Source organism: Heterodontus francisci, chromosome 7, assembly GCF_036365525.1.
Source record: "Heterodontus francisci isolate sHetFra1 chromosome 7, sHetFra1.hap1, whole genome shotgun sequence".
NCBI lineage: Eukaryota > Metazoa > Chordata > Chondrichthyes > Heterodontiformes > Heterodontidae > Heterodontus > Heterodontus francisci.
Window position 1 is genome coordinate 37,531,435 of NC_090377.1, and position 19,220 is coordinate 37,550,654.

The following is a 19,220-nucleotide window of genomic DNA, read 5'->3' on the forward strand; positions in this document are numbered from 1 at the left end:
AGTTTTCTGATCAGGTAACAGAAAGGGTCGATGAGGGTAGTGCAGTTAATGTGTATATGGACTTTCAAAAGGTGTTAATAATGTACCAGGTAATAGGCTTGTTAACAAAATTGAAGCTCATGGGATAAAAGGGACAGTAGTTGCATAGATACAAAATTGGGCAAGAGATCGTAAACAGAGAATTGTGGTGAGTGACTGTTTCTCAGACTGGAGAGAGGTATATGCTGGTGTTCCCCAGTGTTCAAATGCTGTTTTTTTATATCAATTAATGACTTGGACTTGGACTTGCAGGTACAGGCACCATCAAAATTTGAAGTTGTCACAAAAGTTGGAAGTGTAGTAAACAGTGAGGATGATAGTAATAGCCTTCACGAGAACTTCGACAGGCTGGTGGAATGGCCAGGCTCAAGCCAGATGAAATTCAACAAAGGATAGTGCAAGGTGATGCATTTTGGTAGTAAGAATGAGGAGAGACAATATAAGGTAAATGGTACAATTTTAAAGGTGTTGCAAGAGCAGAGAGACCTGAAGGTGTTTGTGCTCAAATCTCCGAAGGTGGCAAGACAGGTTAACAAAACAGTGAACAAAATATATGATACACTGGGCTTTATGAATAGAAGCATAAAATACCAAATGCCAGAAAACAATGATAAAACTGGCCCCCATTTTACTTTTATTTTTAGTTATATTTTCTTTTTTTTTTATGTTTATTTTATTTTAGTTTGTTTCTACTCTGTCTACACACTGTTTTTTTTCATGTTTGTACTTGTGGCTGTTCAGTTTTCAGTCCGTTAACACCCTATCTGTACTAATGCTTTGTCTTTCAGCACACTATTAACATATTGTTTGCCTTTGCTCCATGACCTTCTGGTTGGCTATTCTCTGTGACCTTCTCTTTTGTTACCTCTTGCCCCACCCCCGCTTTACTTGCTTAAAATCTTTTACATTTCTTATATCTGCTAGTTCTGAAGAAGGGTTACTGATCTGAAACGTTAACTCTGCTTCTCTCGCCACAGATGCTGCTAGACCTGCTGAGTATTTCCAGCATTTCTTGTTTTTATGGCACATAATATAAGCTGTAAGTAGAAATGCAGTGATGAAAATTTCCAGTTTGACCTGCTGCAAATTACCCAGATATTGGGCAGCTAAAGACCCCCCTCTACTTCATAAGAACTGAGGGCTCACCGATAGTAGTGGTCTGAGATTCTGAACCAAAGAAAAATATGTAAAACTCAAGAAACATAAAACTGTTTGGGATGGATTCAAATCTAAAATACCAGGAGAACTAATGGCACTAAAAGCTGACAAATCCCCTGGACCTGATAGCCTGCTTCCTAAGGTCTTTAAAGAAATGACTGCAGAGATAGTGGATGCATTGATTGTAATCCTACAAAATTCCCTAGATTCTGAAAAACCACAAACATACCACCCCCATTCAAGAAAGGAAAGAGACAGAAAGCAGGAAACGAGAGGCCAATTAGTCTGAAGTCGGTTATGGGAAAAATGCTGGAATCCATTCTGGAGGAAGTAGCAGCAGGACATTTAGAAAATCACAATACAATCAAGCAGAGTCAATATGGTTTTATGAAAGGGAAATCATGTTTGACAAATGTATTAGAATTCTTTGAGGATGTAACAAACAGGGTGGATAAAGGGGAACCAGTAGATGTAGTGTATTGGATTTTCAAAAGGCATTTGATAAGGTGCCAGATAAAAGCTTACTGCACAAGATGGGCTGAATTTAATGGGCCCCTCCAGGGACTGGCACGAGGTGGGGGTGGGGGGGATGGTGGTGGGGGTTCGTACCCATTGAATTGTGATGGGAGGAACGGAGGGCCCGTCAATTGCCTGTCACACTGCAATTAAATCAGGGACGGGATAGGCCGAAGACTACCTTCTCACCCAGAGGCCAATTGAGGCCCATAGAGGTCAATTATCAGCCACTTAAGGGCCTCATCCTGCCACCACTGGAATTAAGTCATCAGTGGGTGGTGGTGAGGGGGGGAGGGCTCCGTCAAGTATGCCGAGGCAACCTCCTTGCCAACCTATGGGGGAAGCCCTCCTTTGTGGGCAATCTGTGGCCATGGAAGACTCCTGGCAGAAAACCACCCAACTCCCTGAACTCCTCCCGCCCTGCACTCAAGGCCCACCTTTCCTCCCCTCATTGCTGGGGCCTACCAGACTGGACCCACCTCACGTACCTGAGGTCTAGGTCTCCAGTGCTGGGCCTGCTTCCAAGGCCTCTTGCAGCACCAGCAGTGGCCACCACCCCTTGTTGCACTGCCGATACAATTGAGCTGCCGGCCCTCTGATAGGCTGGCTGTTCTTAGAGGTGGAACCCCATCTGTAAAGGGACGGGGATCCCGGTGTTGGGTTGTTAATCGCCCAGGCACCGCTATTTGGGTCGGGGGTGGCAATCCCACTGCCTTTTCGGCCTGGCACAGGAGCCCTGCCAGCTCCACTAAATCCTACCCGATAAGAGCTCTTCGTGTTGATGGTAATATATTACATGCATAGAGGATTGGCTAACTAACATGAAACTGAGAGTCGGGATAAATTGGTCAATTTTAGCTTGGCAAAATGTAGTTAGTGTGGTGCCATAGGGATAAGTGCTGGGGCCTCAACTTTTACAATTTAGATTAATGATTTGGTTGAAGGGACTGAGTGTATGGCAGCCAAATTTCCTGATGAGACAACGATAGGCAGGAAAGCAATTTGTGAGGAGGACACAGAATCTGCAAAGGGATGTAGGTATGTTTAAGTAAGTGAGAAAAAATTTGGCTGATAATGTATAATGTGGGAATGCGTGAGGCTATCCACTTTGGAAGGAAGAATAGAAAAGTAGAGTATTATTTAAATGGAGAGAGACTACAGAATGCTGCGGTACAGAAAGATCTGGGAGTCCTCATAGGTGAATCACAAAAAGTTAGCATGCAGGTACAGCAAGTAATTAGGAAGGCAAATGGAATGTTGGCCTTTATTCCAAGGACAATGGAGTATAAAAGTAGTGAAGTCTTGCTACAACTGTACAGGCCGTTGGTGAGACCACACCTAGAATACTATGTACAGTTTGGGTCTCCTTATTTATGAAGGGATATACTTGTATTGGAGGCAGTTTCACTCGGTTTATTCCTGGGATAAAGGGGTTTGCTTATGAGTAGGGACCTTCCAAATTCAATCAAATCTTACGAATTTCACAGTCATAGCATTTTAGGAATCGTGAATTTCACAATTTCACATATTTAAATTGTAAAATTCACAGTGTCACAATGAACCATGAAAATGATCCACTTAAAGCAAAAAAAGGGAGGTTTCTGGTTTCAAATGTCATTTATTGTAGACTCAAAACTACTGTAAAAAGCTTACATTAGACAGGTCACATTCTTAACTCACTAACTGAATGTGAGCATGGAGCAACCTGCAACTGTCTCTTTCTTCATTCCCTGTCTCTGTGGTGTGAACATCTGCCAGTGTTTAGACACAGCTCTCTCCGCGTCCAGAGTTTGTTGGAATTGTCAGACAGCTCATGCATTAATCTGAGACATCATCTCATCACAAAGTGCAGTAAAAACCTTTGGTCAATAGTCCTGTCGTCATTTGTTTGCACTCAGCAAGCAACCACCATTTTGCACATTACCTTGAATGCATGCAGCTTTGGGTGATCAGGTTTTTCCAATGGTATGTTGGTGCGAGCAAAAGCATCCATAAAAAGAGATTAAATCATTGCTTGTATTTTTACGTGTTCGATTTCCAGCAGTGCAGTGTTGATGTTCTTTTTCTGCTACGATGGCTTTTGGACTGTAAGTGGCACTGAATTGTTGCCCACTGTGTATGATCCAATGAAACATTGCAGCTTGTACAAAACAGTATTCCACCATTGGCATGCAGAATTTGGCTTCTAAATTCTTTCACGTTATGTGTTGCAGTAATGGTTGTGGCCATTTCTGATTTGCTCATTCTGTCATTCTCACTTGTCTGATAACTCTTGAGACTACTTATCTCAAAACTGCACCAGAAGCTCCGCCTCCCCCCCCCCCCCCCCCCCACCATCTACCACTCAGCGAGGTCAGCCTTGTGTCAATTGATAAAATGTGCAAAGTTCGCAAAATGGCAGATTTCATGGAGGACCCGAGATTTCATGGACGCATTTTTTACAGCCGTGAATTTCGTAGGGCCCTACTTTGAGGAAAGGTTGAGCAGGTTGGGCCGATACGTATTGGAGTTTAGAAGAATGAAAGGTGATTGCAATGAAACATATAAGATTCTGGGAGGGCTTGACTGGGTAGATGCTGAGAGGAGGTATCCCGTTGTGGGGGAATTCAGAACTAGCGGGAAAATTTTCAGAATAAGGGGTCTCCCATTTAAGACATTTAATATCTCCTGCCCTCCACCCTTTTGTTCTTCTTCCCACCCTCTTTCCTTTCACTTGCTCAAAACTTATTACATTTCTAAGTTTTCTCAGTTCTGATGAAAGGTTACAGACCTTTCACTCTCCCCAGATGCTGCCAGACCTGCTGAGTATTTCCAGCATGTCCTGTTTATTTCAGATTTCTAGTATACACAGTATTCTGCTTTTATATTAAATCCATCACATCCATCGGCTGAAAACCAGATATCTTGAATTCGAAATTCCAGGACAAAATGAACTTTAAACCGCCTCTGGAGCTGTTTATTTAAGTCAATTAGCGATAAATGTTTGAAAATGGTTCCCATTTCCAAAATGAATGTTGTGATCCTGTAATCAATGGATAATACACATAAAAATATATATTTTAAAGTAGAAAGGGTTTGGGATAAATGAAAAAAGCTGTACAATAGAAAATCAAATTAAAAATAATGCTTTCATTACTTTGAACAAGAAAATCCGATGAAACAGCTCCTGCCTTCCATAGGTTTACTCTACAAAGGTATTAAATAAACTCTTGACGAAACAGCCAAAAAGTTGGCCCAAAAGAGCAAACAGGCCTCAAACAATTAACCAGATGCTTAACTTCTTGGAGGTAAGGAGCTCTTTAATTACCAGTTGTGAAGACTACTTGCTGACTATTCCCACCATGATATGCTGGGTGAGTTTAGGGTGCCATGTTTTAGGGTGCTCCTGGACATCGATTTCACAAAAAGTTTCTGAATCAAGATCAGGACCCTTATTAATTTAGTTAAGTGATGCCTGTATTTGATTAATGTAGCTGTGAGGGACTGCTGTTGAGCATCCAAACCAAAATGGCATTCAGCACAGTTCCAACATGGAGTATCGCACTATAAAATTCCACTTCTTTGCTCCCGTTTTGGATCCAGAAAACATGCAAACACATAGCAATTTTTATCCCCTTGTATTTTTTTTGAATAAAGTTAATAAAACAGTGACATAACTATGTCCAACATCTGATGTATACTTTGAGGTTTTGTTTAAATGTCATAATATACATAAATCTTTAAAACACTGAGGATATTTAAATGTTCTTGGGCTGTCAGCATATGTGCCTTCCTGATGGCAACTAGTGATTATGCATGTGACTTATTTAAGCTGTAAGCTTGCATGTGTTTTCCTTATTTCAACTAATATTTGAGCATCTGCTTTCCTCATCCCAGCTGGTAACTGTGCATGTGCCTTCCTTATTCCAACTGGTGACTGTGTATGTGTCTTCCCTATATTACCAAGTGTGTCATTCCATTACCTTCAATGCCAGAAGACATTTCTCTGATGTTGCCTTGCTTTCCATTCGCATTTCTTTGATATTCTCAGTATCAACTCACAAATGTCTCTTCCAGTGTGTGTATCTTTTTTGTCTAATCTTGAATGATGATAGTAATAGAGAGCTTCATCCACCTGCTCCTGCCAAATTATGCGCCCTTTTCCTAACCATGCAAACTGTAGTGGGTCATCAATTGAGGGCACCAGTGTATGCAAATTACTGGAACGCATTTTGAAGACTCCTGTTTATTACCAACAACTTTCATGGGCCTTAAACACTGAGCTCAATTTTATGTTGTTAACTGCACTAAAGTATATGAGACACTGCAGTTGGCATTGTTGCACAGTTAGAGATGTCTGAGTTTGAATTTAACAAATTCACTTTGAAGACATGGATCAATGTCACGGCAGCATAGCAGTTTATAGCATGCACCTTCCGGCCGTTGTGTCTTTGGTGCTTTTTTGTTACAGCAATCCAAAACTAATCCTAGTGCTCCACTCTTTTTACATAGCTTTATATCTTCCTCTGTTTCCATATCAGTATGGTTCAGAGTTCTTCACATACAAAGATTTATTTCTTTCACTGAATAATACAGTTAAATACAGTAGGTAGTAATTTTAACTTGGGGTGAAGGTGTAAAATGAGCAATATCCAATAAGCTGCCAATTAGATACCACACCTCATTTTACTCTCCATTCAAGTCAACGTGTGTTGGTTCATGGACAGGCAATTGAATATCGCCCATTTTCAACTATTGATAAAAGTTAAAGTTACTCCCATTGTGTGGTGTGGCTCTGAAACATGTGCAGCAGCTAATTTCCAGGGTTATTCAATTTCGGACAATTGGTGAAAAGGCAGCACAGTTAAATCCCAGGTTACAGAGAAATCTTAGGCCATATAACACTGGCATATTGAACTCTAAGTCTTAATAAAAAATGGAAGAAACTTTCTTTTTCATCATAACAAATGATCCACTAACTGAACCACGTTTTCAGAAATTGCACAGTTCAAAGCCACATATTGCTGCAAGTTCACAAGCAGGTCATTAATTACAGAGAAAGTCAGAATTTTCCTTTTTTTTATTGGAGGAGGAATTCAGGTCATAGGCCACTAACATCTGTTGACAGCATTATTCTTTGTTGAACCCAACAGTTAATCTCACTGTTTATACTCACCAATGAAAGAAATCACTTTGGTGTTGTAATATTTCTTGGCAGTCAGTATGAGTTAGAAGCTCACTCCCCTGGGCAGACAATTGATATTGTACATCTATTTCAAAATTCAACTCAACTGCCAGGTGGTCATTTTTCTTATTCATTTATTGAAGAAATGTTAGTTGCTTTGCATGTGGATACTTAATTAAACTGTACATAAAGATTATTTAACAGAATGCAAATAAAAAGTACAAAAGCAAAATACTGTGGATGCTGGAAATCTGAAATAAAAACAATAAATACTCAACAGGCCACACAGTACCTGCAGAGAGAAAAACAGTAAGCATTTCGGGTCGATGCCCTTTCATCACAGAAATGTGCAAACAAAAAGAATATGCTTCAGTACAACAAGACCTCCTGAGGTCAAATATTATTGACATTATTAGCCATATTAATGTAAGCAAAGAAACTGATTAAAGATACCGAAAGAATATAAACAAGAAGCCTAAAATATTCTCAAGAAAGAACTAATTATTTGTTTCGGTTATTGCAGTATAATTATACAGAGCATCACAATTTATAGCCATTTTTAATTGCTTATATCTATTCTCGGATTTTATTCAAGTCATTAAAGAAAAAGCTAATTGATTTCAGTCATTAAATGCAGTTGCTAAGAGTGCAACAAAAAGAAGAAAGATAAAATTGCACCTTATCATTTCTTAATCTTGCATTCTAGAGCCAAAGAATGAACTGTTCCTGTTTTATGGAAAAGGCCGCCCAGGAATCATTCGAGGAATGGATCTGAATACAAAAGCAGTTGATGAATATATGATACAAGTAGAAAACCTTGTCAATCCACGAGCTCTTGATTTTCATGCAGAAACAAATTACATCTACTTTGCTGACACAACCAGCTTCTTAATTGGACGACAGAAAATCGATGGCACAGGGCGAGAGACAATCCTAAAAGATGGTAAGTAAATTGAAATCCTCATGATGCTTGTCTATAATGATAGAGTGAGATCTTCGTAATGGTGGCTGGTTGATAATGCACATCCATTTTCCTACAATTTGTGCATATTCTTTACCATATAGTGTACCCTAGTTAACAGCATTTTCTGTTCTATTAGGACAAGCAACTGATGCAAGGAAACTTGGAAGCAACTTATTTCTTTTTCATGCTACTGTCAGTGGGCGTGTAGGGAGCTATGGTGAAGTACATAATTTTAACCATACGCTCCTCTTAAAAAAAAAGTCTTCATAGCCCATCGAGTGAACTTGTATTTTGAACGACTTCTGTAAGAACAAGAGACACTTACTAAAAGAATACAGAGGAATTCCAAGACTTTATTATTTAATAAATCCATAATGATTTAAAACTATGAGCTTGGACTTCAGCGATCATATGTTAACAATGGCAGGTTGAATTAATGTGACTCCCTTAACAACCAAATAGCAAGACATGAGAACGAAGTGTCTCAATTAATTATACTGATGATTGCAGTGGGTTCAGTGATCCTCTGCAGTGCTCAAAGACAGTAAATCTATCATATGTTATTCAATGCCAATAATGAGGCATGGTGGCCTAGAAATTCGTTGATGTATGCATGTTTTACAGGTGCAAAATGGGCACCTAAGTGTCCACTATGACAGGCAGCATGCAAGCAAACATTCCACGCCAGACATGCACCATCTCTCATTTGGTAAAGGTGCCAATATAGGCCTTCAGGGTCCATACCTGAAACACATTGGGCCCTTTGTATGCAAATAAGGGGTTTGATGCCGATTTAAAGATTCCTTCCTAAAATTCATTCAGGATAAGCATGCCTACATGCAGTCTTACCAATACTCCTTAAAGAGATTGCTGCTGGCTGCCATCAAATATCAAAGTTGTTTTAAAAAGTGGTCCTTCTGCATCCACAGCAGCCCTGAAGGCCACTGCTTATCCCCTCCCAATCACCCTCCCTCTAGATTACCTGGCCACCTCCTTCCATCACGATTATCCCCTCTCCCCTTGCTGATCATTTCCTCCTTCCCTTTTGATCACCTCCCCCGCCAGGGCCTACCTGAGGTCACTTCTGGGGAGGCAACCAGCCCAACCTCATTCTCTTGGAACTGTCAAGCTGCCTGTAGATGTGATTGGCATATTTAGCTTGCTGGAAATATGCTGAACAGGAGGAGGCCCAGTTTTGGTTGGCCTCAAGCCTCTGGCTTCTGGCGCATGGTCCCCATGGACCACCTATTTCAGGCTTCTTGAGAGGCTGAAAAGAATTTATCTGCTAACCTAATTTTTGCTGCAGATTGTGCTGGATAATTAGGATTGGGTTCTATACACCGTAAAAACATAATAAGACTATGGGCAGAACTTTGTCTGCCCTTGGAGGCAGACATGGAGGCGAGGTGGGGCGGCGGGGGGTAAACAAAATGACAGGGGACACTATTCCTGACATTGCCCAGGCCCCCTGCCATTTTGTCCAGGATGGGGACGGCTGAGGATAGCCACTTAAGGGCCTCTTCTCACTTCCACCTCAATATTGCAGAGAGTGCTGGGGTCTGCCGCTGCCAGGGACCCCAGAGAGCCCCTCTGGTGGCGATTGCTGCCCCTGCAGAAACCACCCCCCTTCCCCACAAGCCTCAACAATCTGCTCCCCCACCCCGCCAATGTCACTGGTGACCCTGATCCCACTCACCTGTGCTGGAGTGTCCTCCTCTCTTTGCTGCTGCAGGGCCTCCTGCAGTACTGGCAGTCATCACTGCTCCCATTGGCTCGCAGCTCTGGAGTTGGGAGCATGTCCCTTAACGGGATGGCGTCCCTGACAGCAGGTAGTTAATTGGTTGTCCACTGAAATGGCTTTAAGGGTCCAACAGAGGGCCGAAGCGGGGTTTCCCACCTGCTTTCAGCCTGCCGCTGGGACCCCCGTTGCCAGAATAAAATACAGCCCAAAAACTCTAAGCACATGTCTCAAGATGTGTTTACTCTCATGGTGCCAATTAACGATATTTTAACAAATGCGACTGAAAAGGATACTAGTGTGACAATAATAAAGCAATCTAAATATCAAGGACGGTTTTTTACACCCTTGACCAACTTCACTGAAACAGATTATCTGGTCATTTATCTCATCGCAGTTTGAGTTTACTGTGCACAAATTGACTGCTGCATTTTCTGACATTCCAACAGTGACTACACTTCCAAAGTACTTAGGTTGTAAAGCATTTTAGGCCATTCTGAGGCCATAAAAGGTGCTATATAAATGTGTTTAAAAAATCCAATAGGAGCCACCCAGCCAATTTCAAGATAAAGACTGATGATGGTCATAATTGGGTCATAGATATTACCAGTGAATCCCCAACATAATCTTACATGTTCTAAGAGGGAGTAGCAACAAATTATTAAACATATCAAATGGTAACTTGGTTGTATTGCAGCACAAGAAGCAGAATATAAATGGAAGGAATAATGAATGACTGAAATAATTCATTGCACCTTTTGTTGATTTAATATGGAGAGGTACTTGTAAGAATACTTTCAGCTGCAATTTGTTATAATTATTGTGCTAAGTACCATCCAAATTGGTACTTAAATTGATTTAAATGTCCTTTTTAAAGCTTTGAAAGGAACTGTCATGGAATATTCTTGGAGTATTATTAATTGGTGGATGAACATCTGCCAGTGAGACTGGACCATTAACCTTTTTAATATTTATTCGTGCCCCAGTTAGAAAGAGTTTGCTGACAGATCGGAGAATTATTATTTGGAAATGGAGATGCACATTAGACAGGGAAAAAGGCAAGAATGTAAATAGTGGCACTTAGCTGAGAGGGACAAAATGAGAAGATAAGCTCAATTATTTAGGCTGTAAATTGAGGAGAAAAAACTTGTATTTATATGCATGAAAGGTTAACAGAAATGTTTTTACTCAAGGGGTTGTGGAGCATTGAATGCTTTGCTATAGTAATTGGTTGAGACAGAAATGACCTTTTTTAAGGGAAGGATACATGGAAGAGTTCAGACCAGTGAGATTAGTTTTGAATTGCTTTAGTGAAGAGCTGGCATAAACACAATGGTTTGCATAGCCGCCTTCTATGTTGTAAACTTCAATGGTTCTGAATAACACCTTATTAACTTTGGACAAAAAATGTTTCAAACTCATTCACATGTCATTAATTATTTTTAAGTGCAGGCAAATGTGGCAGCCATTTTGCCGATAGCAGGATCGCACAAACAGCAATAGGTTGAACATCAAATCTATTTTATCTTATGTCGGTGAGGAAACAATATTGACCGGAACATAGGAGAACTCCCTGGGATCTCTTTGTATGCATTTAAACTGACACATGGGCTGAAGGAAGAAGGGTATTATGACAAACTTAATCGCAAAAAAGTGGGTGAAGATTGGGTTATGCTTCTGTGTCTCCCTTTTTTCCACAGATGGCGCAATACAATTTAAAGGGGTTTACTTCATGCAGAATGGAGTAAATAGCATTTAGAGAGCAGTGATTATTATATGTTTTGCTTGTTCCTGTTGTGCAGAAGAGGTATTAGATTATTTATAGAAAAGACTGAAGCATTAACTCAGCATGAGGTGTTATTTGAGCCTGCCCAATTTCAGTAAGCTCTAGTTCATATTGAGTCTGACACTAGAAGCTTGCCGGGGCGGGGAGCAGCAGGAAATTGCACATCAGCAGCCCTTAAAAGATGCTGACAAATGGTGATGGGAACACTTTGAAGAATGTAGCCACTTGAAGGTAAGTGGTGTCTATAAGGGAAAAATGGTGTTGGCATTCAAGAAGGTTGTAAATATTTTCAAAATATACTAAGACATTTTGAACACAGAAGGAAGGCATTTGATGTGTCATCCCTGTGCTGCTTCTTTGCTCGAACAAGGTAAAACTAATTCCACTATCCTACTTACCGACAATAGTCTTGTATCTTCCTCCCTTTCAAATGTTTTACATTTTCCCCATAAAGGATGCAATGATCTCTGCTTCAAATACTCCTTCTAACAAGCCTTTTCATGCTTTAATAACTCAGAATAAAGACATTTCTGTTAACCTCTCTACTTACTATTTGTGACACTTTTAAATTGATGGCCCACTGATCACTGACTCCCAAACCACAGTAAATAATCTTTCTGTATTCACCCTACTAAAACCATTTGTAATTTAAAGAGCACTCTATATAACCTCTCCCTTTTTTTTGCTCCAGTGGAATAGCTCCCTCTCCCACTACATAAACATATGTCCCATGCATGTTCTAGAAAACACAGGAAAGTAACTAAAATATTACCCCCAAATCATATTGGAGGTATTCATTCAAAATAAGTAAAAATAAACAGATATATTACCTCAGCAATGTCCTGGTGGGCTGATCTTCCATCCAAACATTGGAAAGAGGACTTAGCTTGTTAATGGCCTTCATTTGCATATTGAAGGAAGTTGCATATGGAAGTTCAATATAAATATCTGCAGAATGAACTTTCAGCAGGGGGCCACTGGCTACATAGTTTCTCCATTCCCATTCATCTACATCTTGCTAGTGTTCATGATGCAGCATGGCTGAATGGTTGCCCTCGAATGTTACTGTGGTGAATTAGAGATATGTGTACTCTGTTAAGAAACTGTAGACTAAAGATGGGAGTTCTTCTCTTCTTCTTCTTCTTCTTTGGCCTCCTTGTCTCGGGAGACAATGGGTAAGCGCCTGGAGGTGATCAGTGGTTTGTGGAGCAGCGCCTGGAGTGGCGATAAAGGCCAATACTAGAGTGACAGACTCTTCCACAGGTGCTGCAGATAAAATTGGTTGTCGGGGCTGTTACACAGTTGGCTCTCCCCTTGCGCTTCTGTCTTTTTTCCTGCCAACTGCTAAGTCTCTTGGACTCGCCACACTTTAGCATCGCCTTTATGGCTGCCCGCCAGCTCTGGCGATCGCTGGCAACTGACTCCCACGACTTGTGATCACAGGACCTCATGTCGCGTTTGCAGACGACTTTAATGCAGAGACATGGACGGCCGTTGGGTCTGATACCAGTGGCGAGCTCGCTGTACAATGTGTCCTTGGGGATCCTGCCATCGTCCATGCGGCTCACATGGCCAAGCCATCTCAAGTGCTGCTGACTCAGTAGGGTGTATAAACTGGGGATGTTGGCCGCCTCGAGGACTTCTGTGTTGGAGATACAGTCCTGCCACCTGATGCCAAGGATTCTCTGGAGGCAGCGAAGATGGAATGAATTGAGACGTCGCTCTTGGCTGACATATGTTGTCCAGGCCTCGCTGCCGTAGAGCAAGGTACTGAGGACACAGGCTTGATACACTCGGACTTTTGTGTTCCGTATCAGTGCGCCATTTTCCCACACTCTCTTGGCCAGTCTGGACATAGCAGTGGAAGCCTTTCCCATGCGCTTGTTGATTTCTGCATTGAGAGACAGGTTACTGGTGATAGTTGAGCCTAGGTAGGTGAACTCTTGAACCACTTCCAGAACGTGGTCGTCGATATTGATGGATGGGGCATTTCTGACGTCCTGTCCCATGATGTTGGTTTTCTTGAGACTGATGGTTAGGCCAAATTCGTTGCAGGCAGCCGCAAACCTTTCGATGAGTCTCTGCAGACATTCTTCAGTGTGAGCTGTTAATGCAGCATCGTCAGCAAAGAGGAGTTCCCTGATGAGGACTTTCCGTACTTTGGTCTTCGCTCTTAGATGGGCAAGGTTGAACAACCTGCCACCTGATCTTGCGTGGAGGAAAATTCCTTCTTCTGAAGACTTGAACGCATGTGAGAGCAGCAGGGAGAAGAAAATCCCAAACAGTGTAGGTGCGAGAACACAGCCCTGTTTCACGCCACTCAGGATAGGAAGGGGTCTGATGAGGCGCCGCTATGCTGAATTGTGCCTTTCATATTGTCATGGAATGAGGTGATGATACTTCGTAGCTTTGGTGGACATCCGATCTTTTCTAGTAGTCTGAAGAGACCACGTCTGCTGACGAGGTCAAAGACTTTGGTGAGATCAATGAAAGCAACGTAGAGGGGCATCTGTTGTTCGCGGCATTTCTCCTGTACGCGGCATTTCTCCTGTAGCTGACGAAGGGAGAACAGCATGTCAATGGAAAAACAAATGGAAAAGGAAAACAAAAGAAGTACAAGGAGTAGGACTGACAAGTAAATTGTAAATACACATTGAAGAAAATATGAATATGTATTACTCAAAAGAAGGATACGTAGGGGTCAATTTTGCTTTCTCTACCATCCTGTTTTCTGACTGGGAGGGGCGGGGGTAGTAATATCAAAATAACAATAAAATACTTATTGGCATTTTCTCACCTGCAGCTTGCCTGCTGTCGTTTCTGAGCAGGCTTCAAGATAGGCAGCCAGTGCTCACACTAGAAACAGATGGGAGCCTCATTAGGCGATGTAAATTGGGTTGTTAGAATGTCGACACAATCCTGATGGTACTTTGCTCCTCCAATGTGTGATGCTTCTGAAGTGAAGGTCTGGCCCATTGTCCCCAGTGAAAAGAAGTTAAACCACTATCCTTTAAAAAGAATTATTGGAGGCTGTGAGGACAGAAGTTAATATCATAGTTAAGGGAGGATATTTTGGCATCAGAGTTACCTTAATTGCGCTCCCTGCCTCTCCATAAAACTCTTCCCAAATTTTCATTCACCTGTTGACTGCCCATCCAATGTGCACTCCACTTCAAAATCAGCCCAGGAGTTTCTCAACTGGGAGAAAGAATAAAGTGGCAAAAGCAGTATCCTGAAATAGAGAAATCTGGATATTAATTGGTACAGTTCATTGACATTGTAAATCCTAATTAATGGGAGAGGGGAAAGAACATTTTTGGTTTTTTTTGGGTTGATCTGCCAAATAGAATTACGTTGCTTGTGGTTTGTAAATGAAGGGTCATGAATTATTTAATTCTCCAGATGTGTGCAAGGTTAGGAGCGTCTGCTTATAACTGACAGGAGCCCTGGTGTACAGTTAGAAGTATCCATTCTTCATGGGTCATGACTCTGAATTCCACTGTTGAGCAGTTTTGGAGAAAAAATATTCTTTGCTTACATTTTCTAAGTGGAATTCTGGAAATAATACCTGTCAAGAACAGTAGGATTATACCCATTAGTGCGGTCATGCTATTGACCCTGAATGTCATGAATGCTTTCTTTGAAAAGTGTAAGTTATTTTGAACAAACTGTTCATCAAATAGTTTGTCATCAACTTAAGATCTGAACATCAACTCCATTCTATATAGTGAGAGCACACGATTTTCTGTGGTCTGTATCTACTGCAATAGTCCTAATCTAACTTTTACAGCATGTACCACATCGCAAGTGATTCTTACCATACTATAAAATATCTTAGTGTAGGGGTCTTGTAGTTGTCACTTTGATGGCGAAAGCTTATTTAAACTTTGCAGACTGCAATGAGTCATGTGCCCCTGAAGTTATTTTAAATTTAAACTTTTGAGAGATATAAATGGCTTGGATCTTGGAATAAAGAGTAGAATCTCAAAATTTGCTGACGACACCAAACTTGGAGGTGTGACAAACAGTGAGGATGATATGAACTGTCTGCAACAGAACATAGATTGACTAGCAGAATGGGCAGACAAGTAGAAGATGGAACTTAATACAGACAAGTGTGAGGTGATGCATTTTGGCAGAAGGAATAGGGAGAGGCAACATATACTTAATGGCACAGTTCTAAAGAGTGTGCAGGAACATATTGAGAGAGTGATTAGTAAAGCATATGGGATCTTGGGCTTCATAAATAGAAGCATTGAGGACAAAAGCAGGGAAGTTATGCTGAACCTTTATAAAGCTCTGGTTAAGCCCTGACTGGAGTATTGCGTCCATTTCTGGTCACGACACTTCAGGAAGGATGTGAGGGTCCTTGAGAGGGTGCAGAAGAGATTTACCAGAATGGTTCCAGGGATGGGGGATTTTAGTTGCAAGGCTAGATTGGAAAAGCTGTGTTTGTTCTCCTTAGAACAAAGAAGATTGAGGGGAGATATTATAGAAGTGTGTAAGATTATGACTGCCTTAGATAAGTTAGACAAGAAAAAACTCTTCCTATTAACAAATAGTAACTTGGACTAGGGGACACACATTGAAGGTTTTGGTCAAGAGATGCAGGGGAAATATGAAGAAGCACATTTTTATGCAGTGGGTGGTAATGACCTGGAACTTGCTGCACACAAGGGTGGTGGAAGTGGAGATGATCAATGACTTCAAGAGGAAGTTGGATGGCTACCTGTGAGCAATAGACTTGCAGGGCTACCAGGATTGAGCCGGGGAGTGGGAATGACTGGATAGCTCTGTGGAGATCCGGCATGGACTTGATGGGCCAAATGACCTCCTTCTGTGCCGTAAATGACGATTTCACAAAGGCTTTATCTTGGTGGCACAATTAAGATTGCCATTTTCATAGCATTGTGAACACTGTACCACAAGATATCTGATTTAAAAAATGCAGACAAAATAAATGGGATAGAACTTTTATCCAACATGATGAAGGGTCCCTTAAAGGAGCATTTTCTTAAAGACTGAAAATTATTTGGTGAAGGAGGAAAACAGAAAATAATGGGGGCGAGGAGAATATGGATACCCATTCCTCCCTCCCTTCAAACTTTAAAATGGAGGCAGAAGCATGACAACAAACCAGAGTGAATTAACACGTAACTAGTAAAAGACACCTTTAGTAATATTGAAGTGCCAGAATTGTGAACTTTGGAGTAAAGTTACCATTCAATTCTCTTTTGATGCTGAGGTTATTTCGCTGGCAATCCTACTTTGGCTGTGGTTACCACAAATCTGCAGTTCCCACAATGTACACCTAAATAGGTTTATATCATTGACGAAACACCATTACACCAATTAATAAGGGGGCAGAGTCAACTAACCAAAGCACACCTCCAATTTTCAAAGTGACTTCAAATTTATTTGAGCCTTCAGTCACATTTGAAGTGGACTAAAATATTGACTTTTAGTTATGTTATTGATGAATGATTATCATACGTCAGTACATATTGTGATACCAGAAGTTTATAACAGCAAAAAGAAAACAGAAGAAGAATCCTCGAGAGAGTGGACAGTCATTTTTTTTTCAGAGAAATCACAGGTCAAAAATAAATCATTGACATTATGTTACGTGTCAATCTGGAATCAACCTCATTGATCGTATTGTTTTATCTGCAGTTCTGAATGTAATAGCAATCATGTTATTTCTATGCCAGGCTCCTTATTGCCACCAGCAGGCAAATATACAGATACCTCACAATTTGCAATGTTCATTTGTATTCAGGAGTTCACAAAAGCACTGCAGATGCAGGAACTAAAACCATTAATGTGTAACCTGGGTGTCCTGATCAACCCTGAACCGAGTGTTAAACTCCATGGGCTGGATTTCGTGAGGCCGTTTGGAGCAGGAATAGAAGCTTGGGTGAGCCGGAAAATAGCATTGGACACACCTGACTGGAAATCTGATGTCATGACGTCAGTTCTGGATTTAGTCAGCAGCGGGAAAGCACCAAGGTGTCATCGCTGCCCTGATGCAATGGGACTGCAATTTAAATTGTAGAACAGTTAGTTTTAATACATTAGCATGTAATTGATTCAATGGGGGGCTTGGAATTAAGTGGACGACGGGTGGCCCTCACGTGCCTTTGGATCCCTGGCCGTTGAAAGCTGGTGGCACCAATGTGAGGGCTTAGTGCCGCAATGGGAAGGCAACCATGACCAGCGCTACATAGGGGAAGAGGGGGAAGCGGAGGCCATTGTCGGCTTGTAGTGCTGTGCGCTCTGCATGGGTGAGTTTGGTCTCGGGTAGCAAGGGGGATTGGTTTCAGGTGGCAGCATCGGGGGTGCTTGTTCTGGGCTGGGCTGCACAGTGGGGAGCTTGGTCTTGGGTGAGAGGGTTGACTGACCATACTGCTGGGTGGGAGGCTTGGATGGCCATACTATCGGGTGAGAGGGCTATCAGCAAGGATGGGCACTGGGGCCATTAGCGAGACAGCCGAGAAGAATATTAAAGGGAAAGCTGCCAAAGCAGGTTCGTCTCTGCAAGGACAGCACTCTGAAGGCCCACTAATCACCTGGCATGGGTCTCATACACCCTGTATTTTTGGACCCCCATGACATGATGCAGTGCCTCTGGCAGAGGAAGGGCCTGGAGGTAGCTGCGCCTGCTCGTGAAGCTCCACGATGAGAGCAGCAGCAGCTAGCCATGCCAAGAAGTGCCCTCCTGTGCCATTGAGTGTGCCAGACTTGAAGCAGCTACCTCTAAATGTCCGAGAGACAGTCAGCGAGACTGCGGCTCTCCAGGGAGGCCATCACTGACTTGTGTGCCCTGTTGCAGGACGTGTTGCAACCTATGGGATTCGGTGGCCACCCTATGCCCATTGCCTGGAAGATCACCATAGCACTTAACTTTTATGTATCTGGATCACTCCAAGTATCCACTGGGGACATGTGCGGCATTTCCCAGGCAGCAGCGCACCGCTGCATCAAGGAGGCGATCAATGCCCTGTTCAAGGTGGCTGGTGACTATGTGCGCTAACGGACCAACCATGACAGTCTGATTCGGGGCCATCACTGGATTCCCCCAGGTGCTGGGTGTGATAGAATGCATGCAGGTGACCATCAAGGCTCCAAAATATCAGCCAGCTGCCTTCATCAACAGGAGGGGCATCCATTCCATCAACGCTCACTTGGTCTGCAACTACCGAAAGCATTTATTGCAGGTGTATTCCCACTTCCTGGGAAGTAGCCATGATGCCTACATACTTCGACAGTCCCACGTGCCACAGCTTTTCTGGCCCCTTTTCGGGGATGGATTCTCGGGGACAAGAGCTACCCATTATGGACATGGCTACTAATGCTTGTGAAGAACCCTTGCACTGCAGCAGAGGAGAGGAACAACTCTTTCCATGGCTCCACCCGAGCATCGAGCAGGCCATTGGGCTGCTGAAGAATAGATTGCGTTGCCTGGATACATCCGGTGGAGCCCTGCTGTATGTACCAGCGAGGGTCTCGCGTATTGTGGCGGTCTGCTGTGCTCTGCACAATCTATCACTGCAGAAGGGGGAGGCCTTGCATGATGATGACATGTTTGAGCACCACTCCTCAACTGATGTGGAGGACGCAGAGGAGAGTGATGAGCAGGCAGCACTGGATGTTGAATCCCTTGCACTGGAGGCCAGGTACATTGAGTGATGGGCCAAGGAGGCAAGAGACAGTCTCACACTTACCCCACATCCAGTGACCATGGTGGCCACTCAGAGTGAAATCATTGCAGACACACTTGTAACATAGTGCAGTGGCGACTTCACGTTTAAGCAGCCATAGCTTTAAGAGGCCAAGCCACTAATGCAACTGATAA

The 19,220-nt window shown here is 42.4% G+C and overlaps 1 protein-coding gene across 4 annotated transcripts in view; it reads left to right on the forward strand.

Annotated features, from left to right (window-relative positions):
* The window catches only part of LOC137371926 (low-density lipoprotein receptor-related protein 1-like), a 1,827,029-nt gene that overhangs the window by 785,813 nt on the left and 1,021,996 nt on the right, over positions 1-19,220 (forward strand). For all 4 annotated transcript variants that reach the window (XM_068035008.1, XM_068035009.1, XM_068035010.1 and 1 more), the window contains exon 11: positions 7,584-7,820. In XM_068035008.1, the coding sequence (XP_067891109.1) occupies positions 7,584-7,820 (237 nt within the window). The remainder of the gene's footprint in view (positions 1-7,583; positions 7,821-19,220) is intronic.